The sequence below is a fragment of the Schistocerca piceifrons genome, chromosome 8 (genome assembly GCF_021461385.2).
Source record: "Schistocerca piceifrons isolate TAMUIC-IGC-003096 chromosome 8, iqSchPice1.1, whole genome shotgun sequence".
Classification (NCBI taxonomy): Eukaryota; Metazoa; Arthropoda; class Insecta; order Orthoptera; family Acrididae; genus Schistocerca; species Schistocerca piceifrons.
The window spans coordinates 421445962-421467965 of record NC_060145.1 but is presented as its reverse complement, the minus strand read 5'-3'; the positions used below and the strand labels follow the sequence as shown (position 1 = coordinate 421467965).

Sequence of the window (22004 nt, the reverse complement as noted above, 5' to 3'; positions counted from 1 at the left end):
TTTCAATGTAATTTTATAATAGTCTGAGTAGTAAAATTGCAGAAATCCAAAATATAATAAAGATCTGTTATACTGCCCACGAAGTTATTATTCGTTCCCATTGTGTAGTTGATGATCAGCTCACTTTATCTTCATTAGATGAAAATAGTTCCAGAACTGCTTGTGTATCAATTGAATTAGCTAAATCGAACTGTTTGGCAACAATAGTGTATTCCAAAGCTCGCGAATTTGTGGACTGCAATACCCACTCTCGCTTTCAGTGACAAAGCTCAAACTCACAATCAGTGGTTGGTTGCAAAATATACGCTGACTTGTTCGTGTGAATAGGAATGTGTCTTTACTCATTCTGGAGCTTTCTAGCGACCAGCATCTTCAAAATGTTGGAGTACACTGATGTTCTACCAGATACCGTTTCGCAATTTTCAGTACAGCACACTTGATCTGGGTGGATGAAATAAAACGGTTCCGCACTATCAAATGGAATGGGTAAGGCCTTTCAATCCTCGCTGTGAGTAACACGCCCCGCCCTCCCCTTCCCCCCCCCCCCCCCCCCCCCCCCCGCTTTACCGATATCCAAACAATTTCACTGACAATGAGAGCCGCGAGGAAGTAGTATTGTCGTACTAAAAATGTTACGAGAATACTTCATCGTACTGACAATATCGGAACAGATGATTTACAGACAGCAGCCCTGTAAAGCAACTGACGTTCATAAAACCGGCATTTGATGGCTCTAGAAGAATCGGTTTATGCCCAACATGTAAACGCGACGATGAACTTTCAAAGTTCGATTTTCGTCTTCCGCGAGTTGTGACGTACATCTATGTAAATGTGGGCAAGTAATTTTTCTAGAAGCTCCGGAGAAGCTGTGCGAAATAAACCATTCGTTAGTTTTCCAGCAGCAAGACAGGATATTCCGTAAGTGCGACATTGGCATTCTAGTTTTATCTGTACTCGTTCCTGTGACGCACAGTCCTTGAAGCACTGCTTAAGAAGGGCGCCTCAGTACAGTAACACACATTGCTTCGCTTACTACACGCGCTTCGTGTACAGAGAAAGCCAAGGAAAGTTTAGCTACGGTCGCAGGTTCGAATCCTGCCTCGGGCATGGATGTTTGTGATGTCCTTAGGTTAGTTCGGTTTAACTAGTTCTAAGTTCTAGGGGACTAATGACCTCAGCAGTTGAGTCCCATAGTGCTCAGAGCCATTTTAACCATTTTGAAGGAAAGTTTATTTCGAAAGCAAATAATATGTAGTATTATATGTATACTGGCGACAGCACAAGTAGCTTATGTATGTTCTCGGTCGTGAAATGCGGATTCTCAGTCCTCCAAATGAGCCAATTTTGCTTATTGACGAACCCATCCAAATGAAAGTGGACTTCGTCGCTAAACCAAACTATACAGCGCATACCAATTCCCATCATGCACCGCGGCCAACCGTGCAGTTTGAGCGCCCTAGCGCAAACTGTTCAGAAGTTATGACGATTATGTTTCATTTATTTCAATAATTGTCACCCTGTGGCTCTGAACTTATGCTATTTTTCGAGTGAAGTCACTAAGAAATTTTGAACATTCTTCAGGCACTCCCCCTACCCCACCCCCAACCCTCACCCCATTTCTCGCGTGTCGGTACCATTGACACTGTGCAAATAAAATCAGTCAAGATATAGCTTGCACTTTCCGGCTGTGAATGAAAAGGGAAAAGCCCTCGGCCACTCACTTCAAAATAACTCGCAGAGAACAGATACAGAAGTAGGTAATGAGGTATGTGACTACTGCGTTCACGTACATCGAGTGCTCATAGCCTCTATGTCTTCCCTATGCCATAAAACAGTAATGGCCCTGTGTAGTTTCGGGTTTTATCTGTTGTTTAGGCGGGTAATATTTTTCAGTTTTTAAATAGTGTCTTCGTGTTGATACCTGGTAAGAAATGTCTTCATTGTTACTTTTATGTTTTGAGCTAGCCTGCACACGTACTACTGTTATTTCACAATTGTTCTGCTGCAGAATTACCCATCTGTGTTTTGCTTCAATGGTACGTTTTCATGCGATTGCATTGACAAATTTTAGGTTCGTGTTTGGATGCACGTTGATTTGCGTCAGTCCTATTGGTTTCCTGAGAAGCAATCATTAGAAACTTGTCCACAAATGGCATGTCTTAATTAATTACTATGCACGGGCGACAGAAAGGTGTTGAATTTGATCGTGTCATACTTTTAAGGGTTGTGGATTTCCAGTCCTGCATTCTACCTCTACAGTTCTATAAATCCGAGATAAACAACTCTGCAGTTCTTCTACAAACCCAAGATGAACTGTTTTCAGTGGGTGCATGACTGACGACAAACAGAAGGACCAGGAGATCGATTTACTGTCAACTCCAAAAAGCAGGTTTTGTGCAAAACTCAGCCTTCGGATTGAGGAAGCTTTATTTTACTTATTCTCTGCAGTGATTTCGTAATTTTAGAAAAGCGTTTAATTATTTTCTCTTCTTACTTCGGATCGTAGTTCTTGCGTGATCGAGCGATTTCATTATTAATCACCAGTATGCTTCGAATAAAATTTTGGACACTGCTTTAAAAATTGTCTTCTATTTTGAATTTATTTGTGCTATTAAACGCCTTTGCTTCAGTCGCGGAGTGTGACATCATCGTCACCTCTATAACGAAGAATTGCTTGGAAAATGTGTCACTTTGTAATCGACGATAAGTGTCGAATGATTATCTCTAAATCTCGATGAAGATATCGATCTTTTCATAAACGTCGAGAGTATCTAGACCGCGGAGCTCCGTGAGACAGTGGCGCCACACCATAACGCCTTTGAAACGGGGAATAGTTTTAAACTGATCGCAATAAAAGAGCGAACTTTCACGGAATAAAAAAAAGATCGTCAGACGGATCGTTTCGTCCGAATTCCGTTGTGGGTGTGCACCGCGCGCGCGGCCCGCGGTATTTGCCGCCTTGCGTTGCGTCACGTGATCACCCCCTCCCCCAGCACTCGAGCCGTGCCTTCGCCCTACGTCATCTCGGCAGCGTAGCGGCTGTATAAAGCGGCAGCTGCGAACGCTACTCACGTTAGTTTGCGGTCGCTCTGAGGGGGTGTGTGCGAGTACGTGTGAACGTCGGTTGTTGCAGTCTTCCAGTGTTACTAGCAGCGTTACGCCGTCATGTCTGTGGACGAATTTGTTGGTCGCAAATACAAGCTCGACAAGAGCGAGAATTTTGATGAAGTGATGAAAGCGCTCGGTGAGTTCATTTCAATGTCGTTGTTTCAGACTAAAATCAGTCGTAGAATGTTAGGTTTTGAACGCGAACGCTTAACACGTTTGAAAATATTCCACAAGGAACTATTTCGTAGTTCCTGAGTGGCCCCTTCAAGAGAGGAAATTTATGTGAAAATAATTTGTTGGCACTTGAAGTTGCACTACTTTCGTTCTCCGTAGAGAATCCCGGCGTGTACTTGAGCAATCTGTCAATCTAAATGTCTGAGCATGATACGTATTGATTAAACAAAACTCCTGGCTTTTGCTATAGAAACAATCGCATATGGTATATGACGAACTCTTACTGGTATAGTTTGCAGCTGCGGTTTTCGTTTCAGGTTATGAACAGTACAATAAGTCTTATCTGTATGGCAGATGTGCTGTGATAGTCCAGTTTCGGAATCGAGCCATAATGTTGTATAAGCTACGTAGATGTAAATTGTATGTAGGCGTACTGGTATTTTCTGGTAGCTGACGAATGTAAACGAGACTAAAGTTCTATCCCCCACCCCCTCGAATCTTGACCGGTACCTGTAGAGTCATGCGTTGGTAATGCTGATCATGCCAACGTAGTTTACGGTTGTAGAACTGTAGTCGCATCCTCGTCGAAAAGACGTGGAAGCATCTCGGATTTAGTTTCTGCTTAATCTGTTGCATTGTCTTCCTGAATTGATTGCTAAATTATGAAGCTATTTGTGCCTCCCTGCGGAATAATTAAAAGTTCAGGTGTCTGACGTGGCTAAACGGTTTGGCAGTAAACTGCGGGTGCCTCGGCATACAGCTTTCGCCGTGGCGGTCAAGGCCAACTAGCGGCCGCGTGTTTAGCTACGTGGCTGGTGGCCCCCGGCGATGTAACTTGAGGCAGTTGCTGTGTTCATGCGCGAGTCTGGGAAGGTAAGGGGGGGGGGGGTGGCTGGGAGCCGGCGGGGTGGGTGTTCATACTGCTATGAGCGTTACTGTTTCACTTTTAATAAGCTTACTGAAGTTACAATTTCTGAGATATTCAAAAAATACAGCAAAAACTTCGGCCCAGTATTGGATGTTCCGATTCTCCGTAATGGAAAGGACGTGCTGAAAAGAATCCCACGCGTAGGCGTGAATTTGTCTTCCCATATATGTGCGGCATGTTGAAAACATATCTGGCGTCCTATCGTGTGATTTATGCATGCCATGTTGCAATCGTTGTTCATACAGGACTGAACTAATGAGCTCGGTGTTCTTGCGTGTACTTGGTGGGGAGTTCCCCAGCCAGTAGTTGTCAACCAGTGACAGACCTGCAGAACAACCAAGTGCGATAATTATTCTTTCACGTCGATAAGCTGGTCTACTTCTAAGGCTCGCTGCCATGACTGTGGTCAGAGCGAGCTTGCAGGTGGAAAGCTAACGGCTTGTTGCAATGTCATCAACCTAACAGGTACTTGACATTAATTAATGGTTTAAGGGGAGGGGGGGGGGGGGGTAGGAAGCAGAGGCACCACAGGACAGTTTTAATTTCCACTGTCTATACTTTCACAAAAAAAATTCATAAGACTTTGTGAGCATGACCAGGAAGCATTCAGAATTAACTCATAGCAGTGGAAGTTCGAAAACATAACGAAAGAATTTTTTTACGTGTGAAATCATTTTTTCACTTGCTAATGGGAGTATTTGTTGCTATAGGTACAATTTTCTTCATAAGAGATTCTTCGGTGAATTGTGCACAGCATACAAACCATACTTAAAGGTGTGAAACTCTATAATTTTCGAAATCTATTAAAAACTGTGGTAAAAATGGAGGTAATTAACTAGAAAATTTCATGTTTTCCTAAACATGAAGTTTCAGTTCATTTGTTTTTTCATATATTCTAGAGTTTCATACATCTGTGAGTATGGTATGTATGATGTTAAAAATTCATCGAAGAATCTAACTTAAAAGTGTACCTATAGCAACAACTGCAGCCTTTTAGTAAGCGGAAAAATGATGAAATTTCACAGGTAAAAAAAAAAAAATTGTTATGTTTTCGAACTTCCACTGCAATGAGTGTGAATCCTGAATCCTTTCTGGTGATACTGACAGTTTTATGAATTTATTTGTAAAAGTATACACTGGAAATTTCCTATGATGCCTCTCCTGCTCAAAGTCGGCCTGTTTGACGTTCTACCCCCCCCCCCCCCCCCACCCCCCACCCGCCTTAATGTTGGCAAGTTCAGCGAGGAATTGCGTAGTTAGGTGTTACATACGTCGTACCGGAACAGTATTTAGTTTCTCCTTTTTTTATATATTCTAAATACTAAAGGCTCAACCTTCAGATTTCTGGTCATCAGATTCCCTGTGCAAGTGTCCTCGGTAATGAGGTTAAGATGTCGTGCTAAAGTTACTATAAACATCCATTAGCAAACTAGTAATGGCTTCAGAACTACATGCGAATGGAGTTGTGCATGAGTATTGACTCTTCAGTCCCTTAAACTGATCTTGTCTTCTGTTCCGCTAACTGAAAATAGCCTCAACAGCAGTGAGATGAATACGCGTGTTGTAAATTAAAACGATAATTCTATACACTCCAAATAGAGTAAGAATGCCACGACAAACATTGAGGAAGTCACTTTCAATTTCCCACTGAAGTGAGAGAACAAATGGCAGACTTTTAGTGCAAAAGTCTTTGCACATTTATTCGCTTTGTTAGTGTTAGAGATGAGCACACGTGAACACCACATCCAATGGCTGATTCCCGTAATGTGCAAATGCAATCATAGTTCGCATGGGAGGTGGAAAGGAGCCAGTATTTAGTACGGGAACAAGACGTCTGCAATTGGCGTGACGCGTACCGTTACTTACTGCCATGCATGCGGGCGTGATTTTCCTCGAGAGCAAAGTTGTGGCTTCAAACGTACAAGTTTTTATTTGTTCACAAATAATTTCCCATATTTACAGAGAAAATTCTAGTCAAAATTCGAATACATGAAGCTGTTTACATTGGACTGGGCGTGCCATGGAGCGCGCCTTCCAAGCGGAAAAGCAAACGGCACGAACTAAGGCAGAGCCTTAGAAGTCCTCTTACAATAATGTGCTTAATGTTTTCGTCTCAATGTTACCAAATCAAAGCGTCAAACTAAAAACGACGTAATATTAAGAGCAAATATTCGGTGTAGGTGAACGTTACGCATGAAAACTTTCACGCGCACATCAATCATAAGGGTTAAGCTGCTGACATGCAGGCTCACCTATGCAATTTTAACTGCACAAGTTTAGTGTGGTCTGTTAAACTGTTAGTTCATCATTGCATTAGTACGCACTAGATACACAGCTTATTACAAGCAAAGGCTGTTTAAAAATTTATATTGCGACGTAAAGTATGGTTGCAGAGGATCTTAACATGCACACGTTAATTCCCATACAATCGCTTTTAACAGTTTAGAGTTTAATAACTAAACAGCTTTAAAATATTTTTGTTGTTAGTATATTCTCAGCTAACTCCATTTCAAATTCCTTTCCAGATTTCCTTCGGATAAGCGTCTTAAGTCATGGAAAAGTCTGATTGCAGCAGGTTCTACTTGGTTTCTCTGGATACAATAATTTGTTAGAGATTGTAATTGCTGCTGACGTGCTGCAGTCGACGCGGTAAAATTACTCGGTGCGCTCATGTGTGATTCACTCTATTTTGTGTGTGTATTAAGATTTATTGGAGAATTTCGCACAGTAACTCATCTGTGCAAACGCGTTAGTGTTTAAATTACGCCACGCCCACGTGAGCCTATACTCAGATGCCAGCTGGCTTACTTCACGCGTATTTCGTGTATCAGGATCAAGTCAGCTTTGCTTTCCTTGCTGACACTAACATCAAACTACCTGGCAGAGTATTAAGTTAATTCAGTTGGAAAAACTAATGACCTTGATTCGTAGATTTTACTAGTGGCTGCTTTGGAATCGAAGGACTTAGTTTCCTGCCTTGCTTTAGTTACGTGGACGGTGGGACTGGTCAAAGGGATGTTTGTGCCATATTTATTTTCTAGCGTTTGGAACTTCATCAGTGGCTGGAAAAAGCTGACCAAGCTAAACTCTTAATACGTTACCGCGCAGCGGTTGGGTCGTAATTATCAGACTGCTGCCGAAGATCATAGAGCTGCTGCCAACGTTAATTGTGGAGCTTCTAGTGTGTAAGAATCGATGCTGTTTCCGTCTTTAGCACAGTGGCCCACTAGTTGTCCAATTTGCCTTTCTTTCGCTTGGTGTTATTCCAATGGCTTTTGTACACTCCAGCATACTAAAATTGGTCGTTGAAGAATACTGGCAGAAAATCTGCATCCGTTAGGAATTTGCCTAACACGATCTATTATTTCCATCTGTTATTAGATCTTCCTAATATCTAATTCGCCGGCAACTTTGATTTTCTGCTGTCTTCCATTCTTGACGCAACTCCGTCCACTTAAGTTCCCATAATAAACTTCATCAATTCCTCCTTGTCAGAATTACTATTGCTGGATAGTAGTACCTAGCTATGCTCCTCGGGGATAACACATCTGATTCTTGTTTCCTTTGCTCATTTGTTCGTTGCAATCCATAGACGCCCATATCACGGTGGATTCTGATACTTTGCAGAATTTCATTTCCTTTCCGCAAAAGATTTCTGTAGATGGTTCAGTTGATGACATTATTTTTGAATGACCATTCCACATGATTTTCATAATCTGAAAAATTTTCTATTCATTTTGCTGATATTATCCTGTTCCTAGAAACCATAACCTTAGTTCCCTGTGAAGACCAAATAACTTAGCGCTATTGGACCAGTTTTTCGATAGCTGTAGTCTCATCCCGCTAACAGGGATGAGTTCAGTCAACAAAGTAATGATCAGAATGAAATTATCTGTGACTAATGCATCACGTCCTGCTGCCAGATTATTCGTGTAGCCCATGAATTGCTTGTTCCTTAAGCTGGGAGTTGATGGCGCGTTCATGTATACACATGTACAAGATAGTTCATTAGAAAACGATCTGCACAAAAATGCCTTAGGCCAGAGCCTAATGACGTGAACACTGTGAAAACTTGAATTTTGATTCCCGTGCATATAACTGCTTATGATAAAATGGAACTGTAGTATAATGGACTGACCTCTTTCGTTCCAGGTGTGGGCATGGTGACCCGCAAGATGGGCAACGCGGTGAGCCCCGTCATAGAGCTGACCAAGGACGGCGACACGTACACGCTCAAGTCCTCGTCCACGTTCAAGAACACGGTCATCACCTTCAAACTGGGCGAAGAGTTCGAGGAGGAGACTCCGGACGGCCGCAAAGTAAAGTCGACCATCACCCAGGACGGCAACAAGCTGCACCACATCCAGAAGGGCGAGAAGACCACCACAATTGTGCGAGAGTTTTCAGCCGAAGAGGTGAAGATGGTAAGTAAGGTGACAAAAACCTGCTCGGCGTGTAGCCGGCGCATTCCTCTAGGTCCATGTCAAATAGCTCAACCTGTCCACTAAAAATACCTCGCGGTATGTGGCTCAAGAGGTAGGCGGCAGCTAGAAATGTGCAGTTTACTAACAAAGCCTTAGCAACTGCCCCCTCTCCACTGATATCATCACGAGTTTCGATCATTGCCTGAACATGAAGTTCCTAAGGCAGTACGGTCTCATAGATTTCGAAACAGTCGCCTTTGAGTTCCCATCTTCTGTTCATTGAAACTGTATTAACGTAAATTGCCCCACCGAGAGTAAACTGACTGTACTTAGTCATGACAAAGAGAATTGTAACTATTGACTCAATTGAAATAATCTGCTTTACTATTTCCGCTGTCGGTTGCAATGTTATGACATTACCGCCATGTAGCAAACATTTAAATTAAGACGGATATAAAATTCAGAATTTTTTCTGATCACAGGACTACAAAACATTAAATTTATTGTGCTTAATAGCAATGTTTAATTCAAATTCCATAGTATGAAAATTTTAAGTAGATTAGGTTTTTAATTAGTAATTTCATCGAAATGCACATGTTCCTAATCAAATTGCAAAACACGGAATATATTTTTGTCGAGATATCCATAATGTTAGCCCATGAAATGACATCTTTACGTTGATCACTTTTCCTTCACATTAGTAACTAAAGCCTCTTCAGTGAAATTAGGATTAAATTTGTTTACTTTTACATATGCATCTGAAGTAAAATCAGTTGCTACCGGCCAGATCCGAATAGAGCATCTGACAATGGGTCTTCAACCCTACCATTAAGCAATTACTAATTACGTTAATAATCAGATTTTAACTGTTCAGAAATTTAATTCTCAGACAGTTTTCTATTTTTGAGAATAATCATGCTGCTTCAAGAAACTGTACAGGCACTTGTCAAATCCTGTAATAAAGATACAGGCAGCTCATAAAATGTCACTGTAGGACAAAATGCGTAACAAATATGTGGACTATTGCATTGGACACCAGCTAAATGAAATCCGCACACACACGAGTCTTGGGCGTCCGCCTCCTATCCCACCTTAGTATCCTGTTCAGAACGCCATAAAATGTCGTAGTGAAAATCACTTAAGTATTTCCAGGATTAATACTGGGCAGTATGTGAATAAGGCCCTTGACTGTATTTCTGTAATTACTGGTTTCTTATCGAGATTACCGCAGCATAGCTTCTACTTTTAGAAAAACAGTAGAAATGCTCCCATCTGTCGCTGAGCAAACGTGGATGAGCTCCTAAACCATCTTGGCACCAATTTTCCTTACTAAACATTTATATCCCATCTAATCAGGAATTTGACGTGCAATTTTTGATAAGCCAATAATTAACTAAGCATCCATGTCACTCTTGGAAGTTCATTTATCTAATATCATTCATTTGTATTGTCAATTAGGTATTTCCTCAGCTCTCCTAATACACATGTGAACTTTCTAGGCACATTAATCATCCACTCACTAAGACACTCCATGTTCTGTCCAGCAGCTTTTCGTCTTAATCAGATTTCTCTAGTGCATAGTTCTTTTTCTGTATTTCCCCAGAATTTCTGCGTTATCAACTTAAGAGCATAAATTCAGTAAGCTGAACCGTCATTCCATGTAAAACGGAACAAAGCACAAATTGTCAATTCGAAACTTAGCGGGAATGGTGCTCTCCAGATAAAAAACTACATAACTTTGCTTTAGCGGAAAAGGACTGGTGTTAATATGTAGGGTAGTTTGTCCTAACGTTCAAAAACAACTCCGGAGCGATGTAAATAACTGTGGGACAAGTAATTTGATGACACATGTGACTGCAAATGTCGGGAGATCCCCCAAAAATGGATAGCAAACGTTGGACATAGATAACACTCAAAATGCGGAGTATTTTTGAGCGTGTGCTAAAGAAGATTGAACGTCACAATGCTTCCACTGAAGCAAACGGTACAGTTTCGAACACCTTTTGTAAATGCGCTCCGTTGTAAACGTAGAAATAAGTTATCGCTGCTGTAACCAAGGAACAGTTGTTGCTTTGTATTTCTTTCCTTTCGTGCTTTCCTTTGTCAATAACAAAAACGCAGATCACTAACAAGTAACTACGCAATTCAAAAGCTTGTACTCATTTACTTCACAAAATACCGTAGGTTTTGTTGGACTGTACTTCGCAGTACACCATCGGACACAACGATACTGCTAAATTAATAAATTAATATAAAAACGGCCGCAGGCAATGAAAAAGTACTGCCTTTCACAACAGACTTAGGCCCTGAGCCCCGCCCACATAGGCCGGGAACCAACCCAACGTAAACGGTTCGCTTGCACTGCGATGTCGAAGTGCGACAGTCCAATAGCTTGAACAGTTGCAGTGCGGAGAGGTACTTAGGCTTACATGTTAAATATCTATCCGCTTTCGGAATATTTGCCAACATTTGCGGCTCCATGTGTCTTAGATTGCCTCGTCCTAATCTGTCGCTTCAGATCTTCTAAATGTTGGAAGGAATCATCCTGCATACACACGTTTTGACTAGACAACTACATATCTCTGAAACGATGCATTGTGCGAAGAAGTTGGGGGCGTAAAGTTAATGTTGAAGAAACATGTCACCGCTAGAAATGGCCGCCTCCTAGCCACAGCTCTTGAGACATCGGGGTGAACTGTGCAATAATTGTCCGTCTGGAAAACTGTTTGGATTCTACGCCAAAATGTGGACTACTTGAACTACTACCCATTCGTGGTAGATGACGATGTAATAGACAAATCTAGTGTACCTCGTTCTGCAATCAAGAACTCTATGGATTGTAAACATACGGCGTAAACGTAAACATTTATATTGTAACAGTTTATTGTACAGAAAAATATGGTTAGCCGTTTGCGTACGGCTAGAAACTGGTCAACATGATCAGACTGACAATACGCATATAATTTCTTGTTCGTATAAATCCAAAACAAAGCACCCCAAATGAGTGGTAAGAGGACTCACCGCTAAAGGTGTGCCAATGAAAATAGAAAACTAAGACATAAACGTGACGTTTCCTGGATCACGCTAAACATGGTTGCTAATTGTACTATTAAATTTGCAACACTAAAGTAATACAGGTCATGCTAAACCGTTAAAACACTAAGGTTCATTTGCATGGTAAGTTAAAGTTCTCGGTTCCAAATTTGGCACACTTCATATTTTTAGATTACAGCGCCACCTACAACAAATACACTGGTTTCGTTAAATTGTCGATCTTTTACCGTACATTCAGATTATACACAGAAAATAGGGGTGCCCATTTGAAAATGCTGCTCACCCCACCCACTCTGGAAGGGTGGTTAGGTGGCAAGTTTCAGCACAATATCCCCATTACTAATATCGACTTGCACCTAAAACATTCTTCATATGTTGCGGCGTTTTCGCAGTATTTGGTATAAAGTTAAAACTAAAATCATTTATAGTAAATCTTACTAAAAATACCCAACTTCGCAGAAATGACGTTCGTAGGTTCAGGAAAAAGTAATGAAAAGATCTTAATGTGAACGCTATTGAGTCATTCCTCTCATTCCATTGAAAACAGGGTGAAATTTAGCTACACCATGAAAGCCAATAACTGTTCCAGCATTTAGCCCTATGCTGTGTGAATTTAAAATATGGTATGCATGCAAATTTCCTAGTTGCAGTATTAAAAAACGTGAGATTCACATACATGGCGTGAAAACATGTACTCCAGATAGTTTCAGGTAGTGCCTATATGACTTACAGAAACTGACCTAAAACTGGTGTCACCTAATAGTGTTCATGTTGCATTTCTTAGTTGGATGTGAAAGGCACTTAACTCTCCTCAGCCAGTTAACATTTCGTTAAATACCAAATTGTCTACTTCTGTGAAGGTTCATACAAGTTGTGGACCTCCAGTTGGTTGTCCTAATATAAGCTATTGTTTGGAGCTTAAAGCAGTGTCGAAACATCAAACGTCTGTGAATAAACAGTGCAGTGTTGGTGCTAACAAGAGTTAATGAAATAAATAAATGCCAGTAGATTGAATCTATGCAGATATTGGTACATGGTAAATCTTTCTCAGATACTCAGTAATGGTTTTGCAAAATAACTTAAGATTTGTTAAAGACCATCAATAAGATTTGTGTATTTAAACAAATTTACCTGTGGCACCAGAATACTGCCTCACACTAGTCATGTGCTGTACTTAAATCTTTCTGCAGACTCCTATCATTGCCCAAATACTTCCACATTTCAAGGTGTATAACAAGTTATTAGACACAAAATGTGCATGCTAATATCATGTAAGTAGGTATCTGGGTATTCTTAGTGTTCCTTGTCTTAGAATATCACTGCAGTAATGTAATCATTACATGATCTATTTGCAAACGGCGGGAAGAAGTAGCATTTTTGTACTACTGTGACTACTGGTAGGTGCTCAGACCTTACTCCTTTTCAATAAGGGGTGAAATGCACTTAAAATGAAGAGGTTGAAGTTCTTACTCTAAATAACCTTGAATTTCTTAAATCTTCAAAGAACTCCAAATAAGAAGTTAACATGTGGTAAACCACTGGACAACTTTTGTGTATTGCAATGCCCTCTTTCCAAGTGTGGAAAATGGCAGTGGTCTGTTATTTCTATTGTTGGAAGTTAAAAAATGCAATACATTCTGAAAGTGTTCCAGTGTAGAAGCTGGGAAATCCTAAGGTTCAAGCATTTAATTTCACCTAATTTGGGGCTCATATATTACTAAATAAAATTGTAAATTTTTCAAGTCTGAAAACTACACCTCCAAACAAACCTCATGTTAAAGGCTGGATTTTGTATTTTGGTAACTGGTAGGTTTTAAAGGAACACTAGAATGTTACAATTTTAAATCACAATTGTCAAACTGTGCTAGGAAGTTGATTAACTTTGAATTGTATTTGTTTCAGACCATTACAGTGGACGACCTTGTGTGTACGAGAATCTACAAAGCGATCTAAGACTGCAACTTTCGCCACTGAAGATAATTATTTCAATTTTTTGAATGCCAATTGTTAAATTTGTAGGAAAAATTAGATTACATACCAAGTGATACAGCTTCATAATAGTTTAGTTGATATTTGCTGTTAAGAATTTGTCGGCTCATTTATTAGCTTCTATATTTATTCCAGTTTGATATTTTAATATTAAAATATAAAAATTGTAGTTTTCAGCTGAACAGATCTTGATGTTCCTAAAGTATTTTTGTATTCTGCATTTGGTACAATTGTTATATGCATTTAAGTGTTTCCTAAATTCTTGAACTTTGTACTGAATTTACTGTAAGTTAATAAAATTATGTACCTTTAAATGATATGCCATTGCTAATTACGTACTTCCCTTAATAGCATTTCAATTCCAGTAATATTGAAAGTAATGATTAAACAATGAATTCATTCTTGCTGTGATTTTGTTAATCTGAGATGTGACTTTTCAATTGGGATTATGTCCCTACTCAAGAAGGGATTAAAATACACTAACTAGGTTTAAACACCACAAAGCAAATATCCCTACCCTCCCTTATAATAAACATGTTCCTATCCCAACCTCGTAATACTTGAATTTTGACATAATTCAGACACAGATCAAAAGATGTAGCTGCTCAATAATCAGTTCCCTGTGAAAGACATATTCTTGGAGTCTATCCCTAAGTAAATTTATTCTAAAAAAGAGACCTTTGTCATGCAAAGGTCACTTCCCAAACAAAAATCAGTGCTGCTGGGAAAGTTTGCTCAAAACTCCCTAGTACTGAGTTTCTTTGTCTCATGCCTTGCAATTATCTTCTGGGGGTCTTATTGCTTGTTAATCTAGTATACTGATGATGGAGAGACCAAACTTCCGCACTGACAGTATACCAATAAAATGAGGCCTATTGGTGGTAGTATCTAAAGGACTACTTGGACTGCAGCATGAGCCAATACAACAGAACATTGCTTCCTGTTAACGCCTCACTTTGGAGTAGTTGAACAGTGTAGGTCTGCGTAAGTAACGATAGGAATAATGTCATTGAAGGTATCAGCAGCAGGAAGGGTTCTAAGATAACAAATCACATTAGTGGCTGTGTTCAAATTTTTCGAAAAATTCCAAAACTGCCACGCCCCCCAATCTCCCAACATGCCTCATGATTGACCTGGGCCACTGACGTCAAATACTGTTGCTTTCTCATATGCAACCGAACAGTGCTGGGATCCCATCCCAATCATATTTACATGTTAATAAATGCTACTCCTAAGAGCTGCTTAGAACGTAACCTCAGTGTGGGGAGTGGTATTTCAATCCCCTTGTAGATAACTAAAGTTGCTTGTCGTGGGTAAGAGGTTGCCTTCTTCAAAAGGAACAGCTGAGTCCATTTCCTATCCACGTTGAAGATTATAGATTCTGATAAGGCTGGCAGGACATAAAATGTTCCTTAATTTGCATGTAAATTACAGAATTAAGAATACTCAATGACAGACAGAACTAAGTCTGATGCAGTTAATTTCATAATACTTCAACCTCAGGTAATAGTGTGGGTGGAAAAAAAACGTATAGACCACTGACAGATTCCTCGTGAACAAGAAAACGACTCTCCTCATGCCAAGACTCGATGAAAACCAGCGAACATGATAGTTAGCCTTTTGGGTAAATAAAAGCTAAACTTCAGAAACTGGCAGAATGTCTTCATATTTAATACTCCCACGAGGTCACTGGCTGCCACTATGCAAAGTCAGCTGGTGTTAACGAATGTAAAATGTGACGTTCTTACCTTGTTCTTACTTACACACGACCGCTACAGGGAAAATCTGAAAGTACGGTGTCCACAGATACATCACGTCTGTGTAACATGTCAACTCATGCCATGAGGCTGCTAACTGTTGCTCGTTAGTTACAAAAAGTGTTCAGAACTAGTATCTTGTAAATGAGAATGTGTACAGTATAGTTCTTCAGTGAGAGTTGAACTGAGGAGTCAGGTATGTAGTCAGTGACTCTGAATCACAGGTAGGGCAGAGGTGGCAGTGTGACGGTATTCACTCGTTTAAGAAGTATCTGGCATATAATTCGCACTTCTCTATTTGTTTCTCTTTTGTAACTGTCAGGCAATGGCTTTCTGTATTTCCTGATATGTGAATACGAGACCACAATCTTTGTTGGCTGCTAAGGAACGTAGAAGATACTATTGCCAGTTTCCTATACACCCGCATCAACCCAGTCGAAACGTAAATTAATACACTACAATCTGACACCTGCAGTACGTATAACTAGGAAGCGCAGCTGTGGCCCAGGCTAAACTGAATTGCAACTATAGGCCACTTTCATCAAAGAAAGTTTCACCGCGACGGCCTTGCTTGGGTAGGTTACACGTGATCTGCAGAAATGTGAGATGTAATCTTGGTCATTAAAAAAGTGAACATTGCTCGTGTGTAAACACGAAACGGTCGCGCGCCAGATAAGTTATATCTATGATGTTTACTCCCTGCCCACCCCCTCCCAGCTTCCCGCAGATGCTTGCAACTTGGAAATAGCAGTACACCGTGGAAGCCGAGGTACTGGACTGTGAGTCGCATAACAGGACCTCAGCTGCCCCGTAACCATTTCATTAACTGTTTTATGTAAAATAATTTACAGGAAGGTGTCAAGTAAGACGCGGTTTCAGGAATTCACGTGAAGTTCTTTATCACTCCGATGCCATAGTTCACATGCAAAATGTTATCAGAAGCTGTTTAATCCCACTGTATGTTATATTAGTTCAGGAGCTGTAGTGCATGGGTTAAAGAGAGTTTTGCTTGTAACATCCTGCCTTCACTCAATATTTTCGTATGTACGTCCAACGTTTTTGGATCTGCAACTGAGTTTTATACGAGTAGATAAAATTAGATTAGATTAATACTAGTTCCATGGATCATGAATACGATATTTCGTAATGATGTGGAACGAGTCGAATTTTCTAATACATGACATAATTAGGTTAATTTAACAACATACTTAGTTAATATAACAACTTAATTTTTTTGTGTTTTTTGTTTTTCTTTATTTTTTATTTTTTTATTTTTTAAATATTTTCTTTTTTTCTTAATTTATATCTAAAAATTCCTCTATGGAGTAGAAGGAGTTGTCATTCAGAAATTCTTTTAATTTCTTCTTAAATACTTGTTGGTTATCTGTCAGACTTTTGATACTATTTGGTAAGTGACCAAAGACTTTAGTGCCAGTATAATTCACCCCTTTCTGTGCCAAAGTTAGATTTAATCTTGAATAGTGAAGATCATCCTTTCTCCTAGTATTGTAGTTATGCACACTGCTATTACTTTTGAATTGGGTTTGGTTGTTAATAACAAATTTCATAAGAGAGTATATATACTGAGAAGCTACTGTGAATATCCCTAGATCCTTAAATAAATGTCTGCAGGATGATCTTGGGTGGACTCCAGCTATTATTCTGATTACACGCTTTTGTGCAATAAATACTTTATTCCTCAGTGATGAATTCCCCCAAAATATGATGCCATATGAAAGCAATGAGTGAAAATAGGCGTAGTAAGCTAATTTACTAAGATGTTTATCACCAAAATTTGCAATGACCCTTATTGCATAAGTAGCTGAACTCAAGCGTTTCAGCAGATCATCAATGTGTTTCTTCCAATTTAATCTCTCATCAATGGACACACCTAAAAATTTGGAATATTCTACCTTAGTTATATGCTTCTGATTAAGGTCTATATTTATTAATGGCGTCATACCATTCCCTGTACAGAACTGTATGTACTGTGTCTTATCAAAATTCAGTGAGAGTCCGTTTACGAGGAACCACTTAGTAATTTTCTGAAAGACAGTATTGACAATTTCATCAGTTAATTTTTTTTTGTCAGGTGTGATTACTATACTTGTATCATCAGCAAAGAGAACTAACTTTGCCTCTTCATGAATATAGAATGGCAAGTCATTAATATATAATAAGAACAACAAAGGACCAAAGGCTGACCCTTGTGGAACCCCATTCTTGATAATTCCCCAGTTTGAGGAATGTGCTGATCTTTGCATGTTACGAGAACTACTTATTTCAACTTTCTGCACTCTTCCAGTTAGGTACGAATTAAACCATTTGTGCACTGTCCCACTCATGCCACAATACTTGAGCTTGTCTACCAGAATTTCATGATTTACACAATCAAAAGCCTTTGAGAGATCACAAAAAATCCCAATGGGTGGTGTTCGGTTATTCAGATCATTCAAAATTTGACTGGTGAAAATTTGACCTCAGTTCTACTCAATATATGAATTTCTGTGTAGATGGTAAGTGGTTATGATGACGCATTTATCAATTTTTGTGACAGATTAAAATTAAAACAAAAAATCCAATTTGTTAATGGCCACCATGTTTTCACAGAGAAAATGTCTTTTTGAACCTACTGACACGTTCCCCGACGTAGTAGGTTGTCGCCAATGTGATGCACAGAACATGTGTAGCGCCCACCGTCTTTATAAATAAATGAACAATAAATTTTATTTATTCTTTCTTGATTTAAGACCAGCAAAACCGTATTACAATATGCTTTTACCTGGGACTGAACTGACTTAGACCTTGCTGCCAATTAATTCTTTAAATAATCACATCGAGTCGCTAGGGAAATGCTAACAATATCATTTTCGATACTTCCTTCACAGCAGCATAGGGCGTCAGCAACACAGAACACCGCAGTGTCTGTTTCTGCTTACGGGAAAGCTCGGACATTGCAGCTGGATCATTAAATAATGGGTGATCTACGGTGTGTTACAAGAAACGAAGAATTGTTTTATCTGATATTTATTCCATATTTTTTTGTAGCCTCTTAATAAACGTGAACTCGATCCTGAAATTAATAATTTAAATCACTGATTCCTAATCTATCATAATTATTCCCCGATGGGTAAATTGATAACTTCTGTTCGGGAAAAACAAATGGGCTATTGAACAAAAGTATTCTAAAAATGTCATTGCTCTTATCACTACTTCGTTATATTCTAATACTGATTAAATAAGTTACCAAAAACATTTTTTTAAAAAAATACTAACATTGTGTGACAATGCGGTGGAGGTTACAGCTTGTGAAACAAATGAATAAACATCATCTTCCTCACGTAATTATCTCAATACACACATACTTTGTATATTCCGATTATTTGTGGCAGTCATGTACTCCATTGGCTGTCTGAAGTCTCCCAATTTCTCTGCTCACAAGTGAGGGATCCGGCAAACAAGCTATTTATGGACATTAAGTACGGTGCGCATATTTTGACTCCGTTGATTTTAAACGGGGGTGCAGGAGAAAAATGGCTCTGAGCACTATGGGACTTCATATCTGAGGTCCGCAGTCCCCTAGAACTTAGAACTACTTAAACCTAACTAACCTAAGGACATCACACACATCCACGCCCGAGGCAGGATTCGAACCTGCGACCGAAGCGGTCGTGCGGTTACAAACTGTAGCGCCTAGAACCGCTCGGCCACACCGGCCGGCTGCATTGGAGTTACTTACACATCAGCTCTAATTTGGAAATCTGACTGCTCATTCTTTCGACTCTTGATTTGATAATTCGTGTGTGTGTGTGTTATGCGCCCACCGTCGACATCGCTAACGCCCTGGAAGCGTAGATCCGATCCAAACGGCTCGCCGAGTGGGAGGTGTGTGTGTGTGTGTGTGTGTGTGTGTGTGTGTGTGTGTGTGTGTGTGTGGGGGGGGGGCGAATGTGTGTGATGTGTATGTATGTGTGAGTAAGTGTGAATTAGTGAAAATGTCTTGTATATTTGGCAGAGATGTGCGAGGAGATCGGAGGAAGGGGGGGTCACGAGTCTGGGGTGTTCGTTTTTTTTTGGGGGGGGGGAGGGTTGGACGGGGATTATAGGAAAGCAACTGGGAGGAAAAGGTTGTGGTAAATTGAGCCTGTGTTACGTTAAGTAATCAATCAGTTTAAAGTACAAATTACGAGAAGATAGAACTGTAAAAAACACCACACAATTGACACATTGCATAAAAGACATACAGGTTCCAGATACAGCCACCCTCATGTCATTTGATATAGAGAATATGTAATCCAATACGCCAATAATTGAAACAATAAACCTGTAGAATAAAATCTCAAGACACACCATACACTTCCACATGAATACATCAAAGAAACAGGACACAACTATTTCCAGTTCAGTAATGAATTCTATTTACAAAGTGAAGGATTACCAATGGGATCCACAGTGTCTGGAACCATAGCAAACATATCTATGAACCACGTGGAACAAGTTATATTTAACCAAATAGTGTCAGATATGTACAATATCCTATACTGGATTCGATACATGAATGACATCTTTTGTCTGATTGATGAACTAAGAAATAAAATTGATCAGTTGCATGTAGATATTAATTCTGTTCACGATGAGATAATTTTACAATAGAAAAAGCGCAAAATAAGCAGTTAAATTTATTGGACATCATCATTGTTGTTATTGTGGTCTTCAGTCCTGAGACTGGTTTGATGCAGCTCTCCATCATCATAAGATTAAAAAAACCAACACACATTTGACATACTGAAAGCTCACAACAACAGACACAGGAATACTTGAGACCTCACAGCACCTTAGTTCTCAAAAGCAGGCAGCATTTAGATACATGCTCCACACACTAAACACAGTACTATTAGATACAGACAGTTACCAAAAAGAAATGGATACCATAATGCACATAGCCACAAACGATGGATATTAACTGTAAGAAAAGTTAGTACCAGAACTGAACAATACTATCAAGAAGCAGAAAATTAAAAATACCCAGCTGGCACAGGACAAGGGCAGAATCCCACACAAAGAAACACTAAAAACAAGAACAACACAAAGTAAAAATGAAACAAAAAACAAAAGGTGGTTCACAATGACATAGAACCCCAAATAAACACACAGGTTAGGCAATACTTAAAAAAAAAAAGACACAAAAGCAGCCCACAAAATTAACAATTCAATTCAAAAATACTTCCACAAAACTATAGGAAAAGGTGATATATGTATCAAAAATCAGGAATATACCAAATTAATTTGCAACACATGTAATGCAAGATACATAGCTTAAACCAGAAGGACATCTGACACCAGATACAAAGAACGTGTTAAAGGATGGAAGTGTAAGACAAATCGTTCAACTTTTGCACAACTCTCACACCAACATAAAAGTACCTTCAGAAACACAGACACGTTAATCGTAAGGATAAACAACAACAAAAAATCTTCCTCATCTAACAATAAACCTACACATTCAAAAAAATTGTAACTGAAAAGAAATAACTCATAAATGATCAGACCAACCTGCAAAACAGATACTCTTTTAATTGATTGACTACTTAATATAAGATTAAATATGAAAAGTGACATGCACCTCTCTCTCAACAATCTCAGTCAGATTAATATTCATATTTCAGGTCATGACGTCGGTGTTCCCCAGTGCTACATTTAGAATGTGTGGTTTATGACTTTTTACATGAGGAAATTGTGGGCAGAATGTTGATATAACTGCATGTGTAGCCTGTAGATAACTTGTACCCAAGACGCTGTAGTGGAGGCGACGGAGAACAGGGATATAGATAGATTGCCAGTGACATGGCCGTGCGAGTGATCTAGGAAACAGCAGTCTGTGGTTTGTACCTGCAGAGGGACTTCGGGCCGTGGCAGTCTCCTCTTTCCACTTAGGGTTGAAGTGGGAGGGCGCCAATTCACATAACATTTTACCTGGGGCAGGCAACAGTCAATCACAAAAGTGGCCAGTTGGTATAAAGTGGGTGGAGGAAGCCCTTTAAGAAAGACTGCTGTAATCTGAACTTTTGTGCAAGTGGTGGACAGGTCATAAAACTCTTGAGCGTTCTCGTGATAGAAGCTGGACAAAGCAGCTGGTGCACGTGTTTAATAGTGGCATGATTGTAACTCCCCTGATGCCAGGAAACCGTCAGGTTCTTCCAGAAAGTGGCAAAAACATGTATTTCATCGGCACAACTATCTGGAAAGATTAATAGCCTTCCTTCAGAAACTGGAAATGATTGGCGTGGAAAGATTAGATCTCTCTGTAAATGAGAGACTGTTGTCCCATCTAGGTAGACGTTTTTTTGCCGAAACATGGCCATGCTTACCATGAGAACGACGCTTCCCCAGTCTAATATCTTCTTTTTTCAGACAAGAGAGATTTGGAGTCGCTGATTGCCTCCTCTTAGAATACGCAAAGCAGTGGCTTGCTCCCCCAGCGTGGGAATCAATTTCTGTGTCTGCATCGGTTACCAGGCCAACAGAAAAGACAAGAGAGGAAATTCGAGTGGAGGATAGTTCTATCGGTTT

The 22004-nt window shown here is 39.7% G+C and overlaps 1 protein-coding gene across 3 annotated transcripts in view; it reads left to right on the top strand.

Annotated features, from left to right (window-relative positions):
• The window catches only part of LOC124711524 (fatty acid-binding protein, muscle-like), a 158020-nt gene extending 144028 nt beyond the window's left edge, over positions 1 to 13992 (top strand). For 2 of the 3 annotated variants that reach the window (XM_047241650.1, XM_047241647.1), the window contains exons 2-3: positions 8363 to 8634; positions 13591 to 13992. In XM_047241650.1, coding sequence (XP_047097606.1) covers positions 8363 to 8634; positions 13591 to 13641 — 323 coding nt within the window. In that variant the 3' untranslated portion in view covers positions 13642 to 13992. Of the gene's footprint in view, positions 1 to 3058; positions 3245 to 8362; positions 8635 to 13590 lie in introns of those variants that run through there. The other variant, XM_047241648.1, reaches the window with a different exon arrangement.
• The last annotated feature ends 8012 nt before the right edge of the window (positions 13993 to 22004 follow it).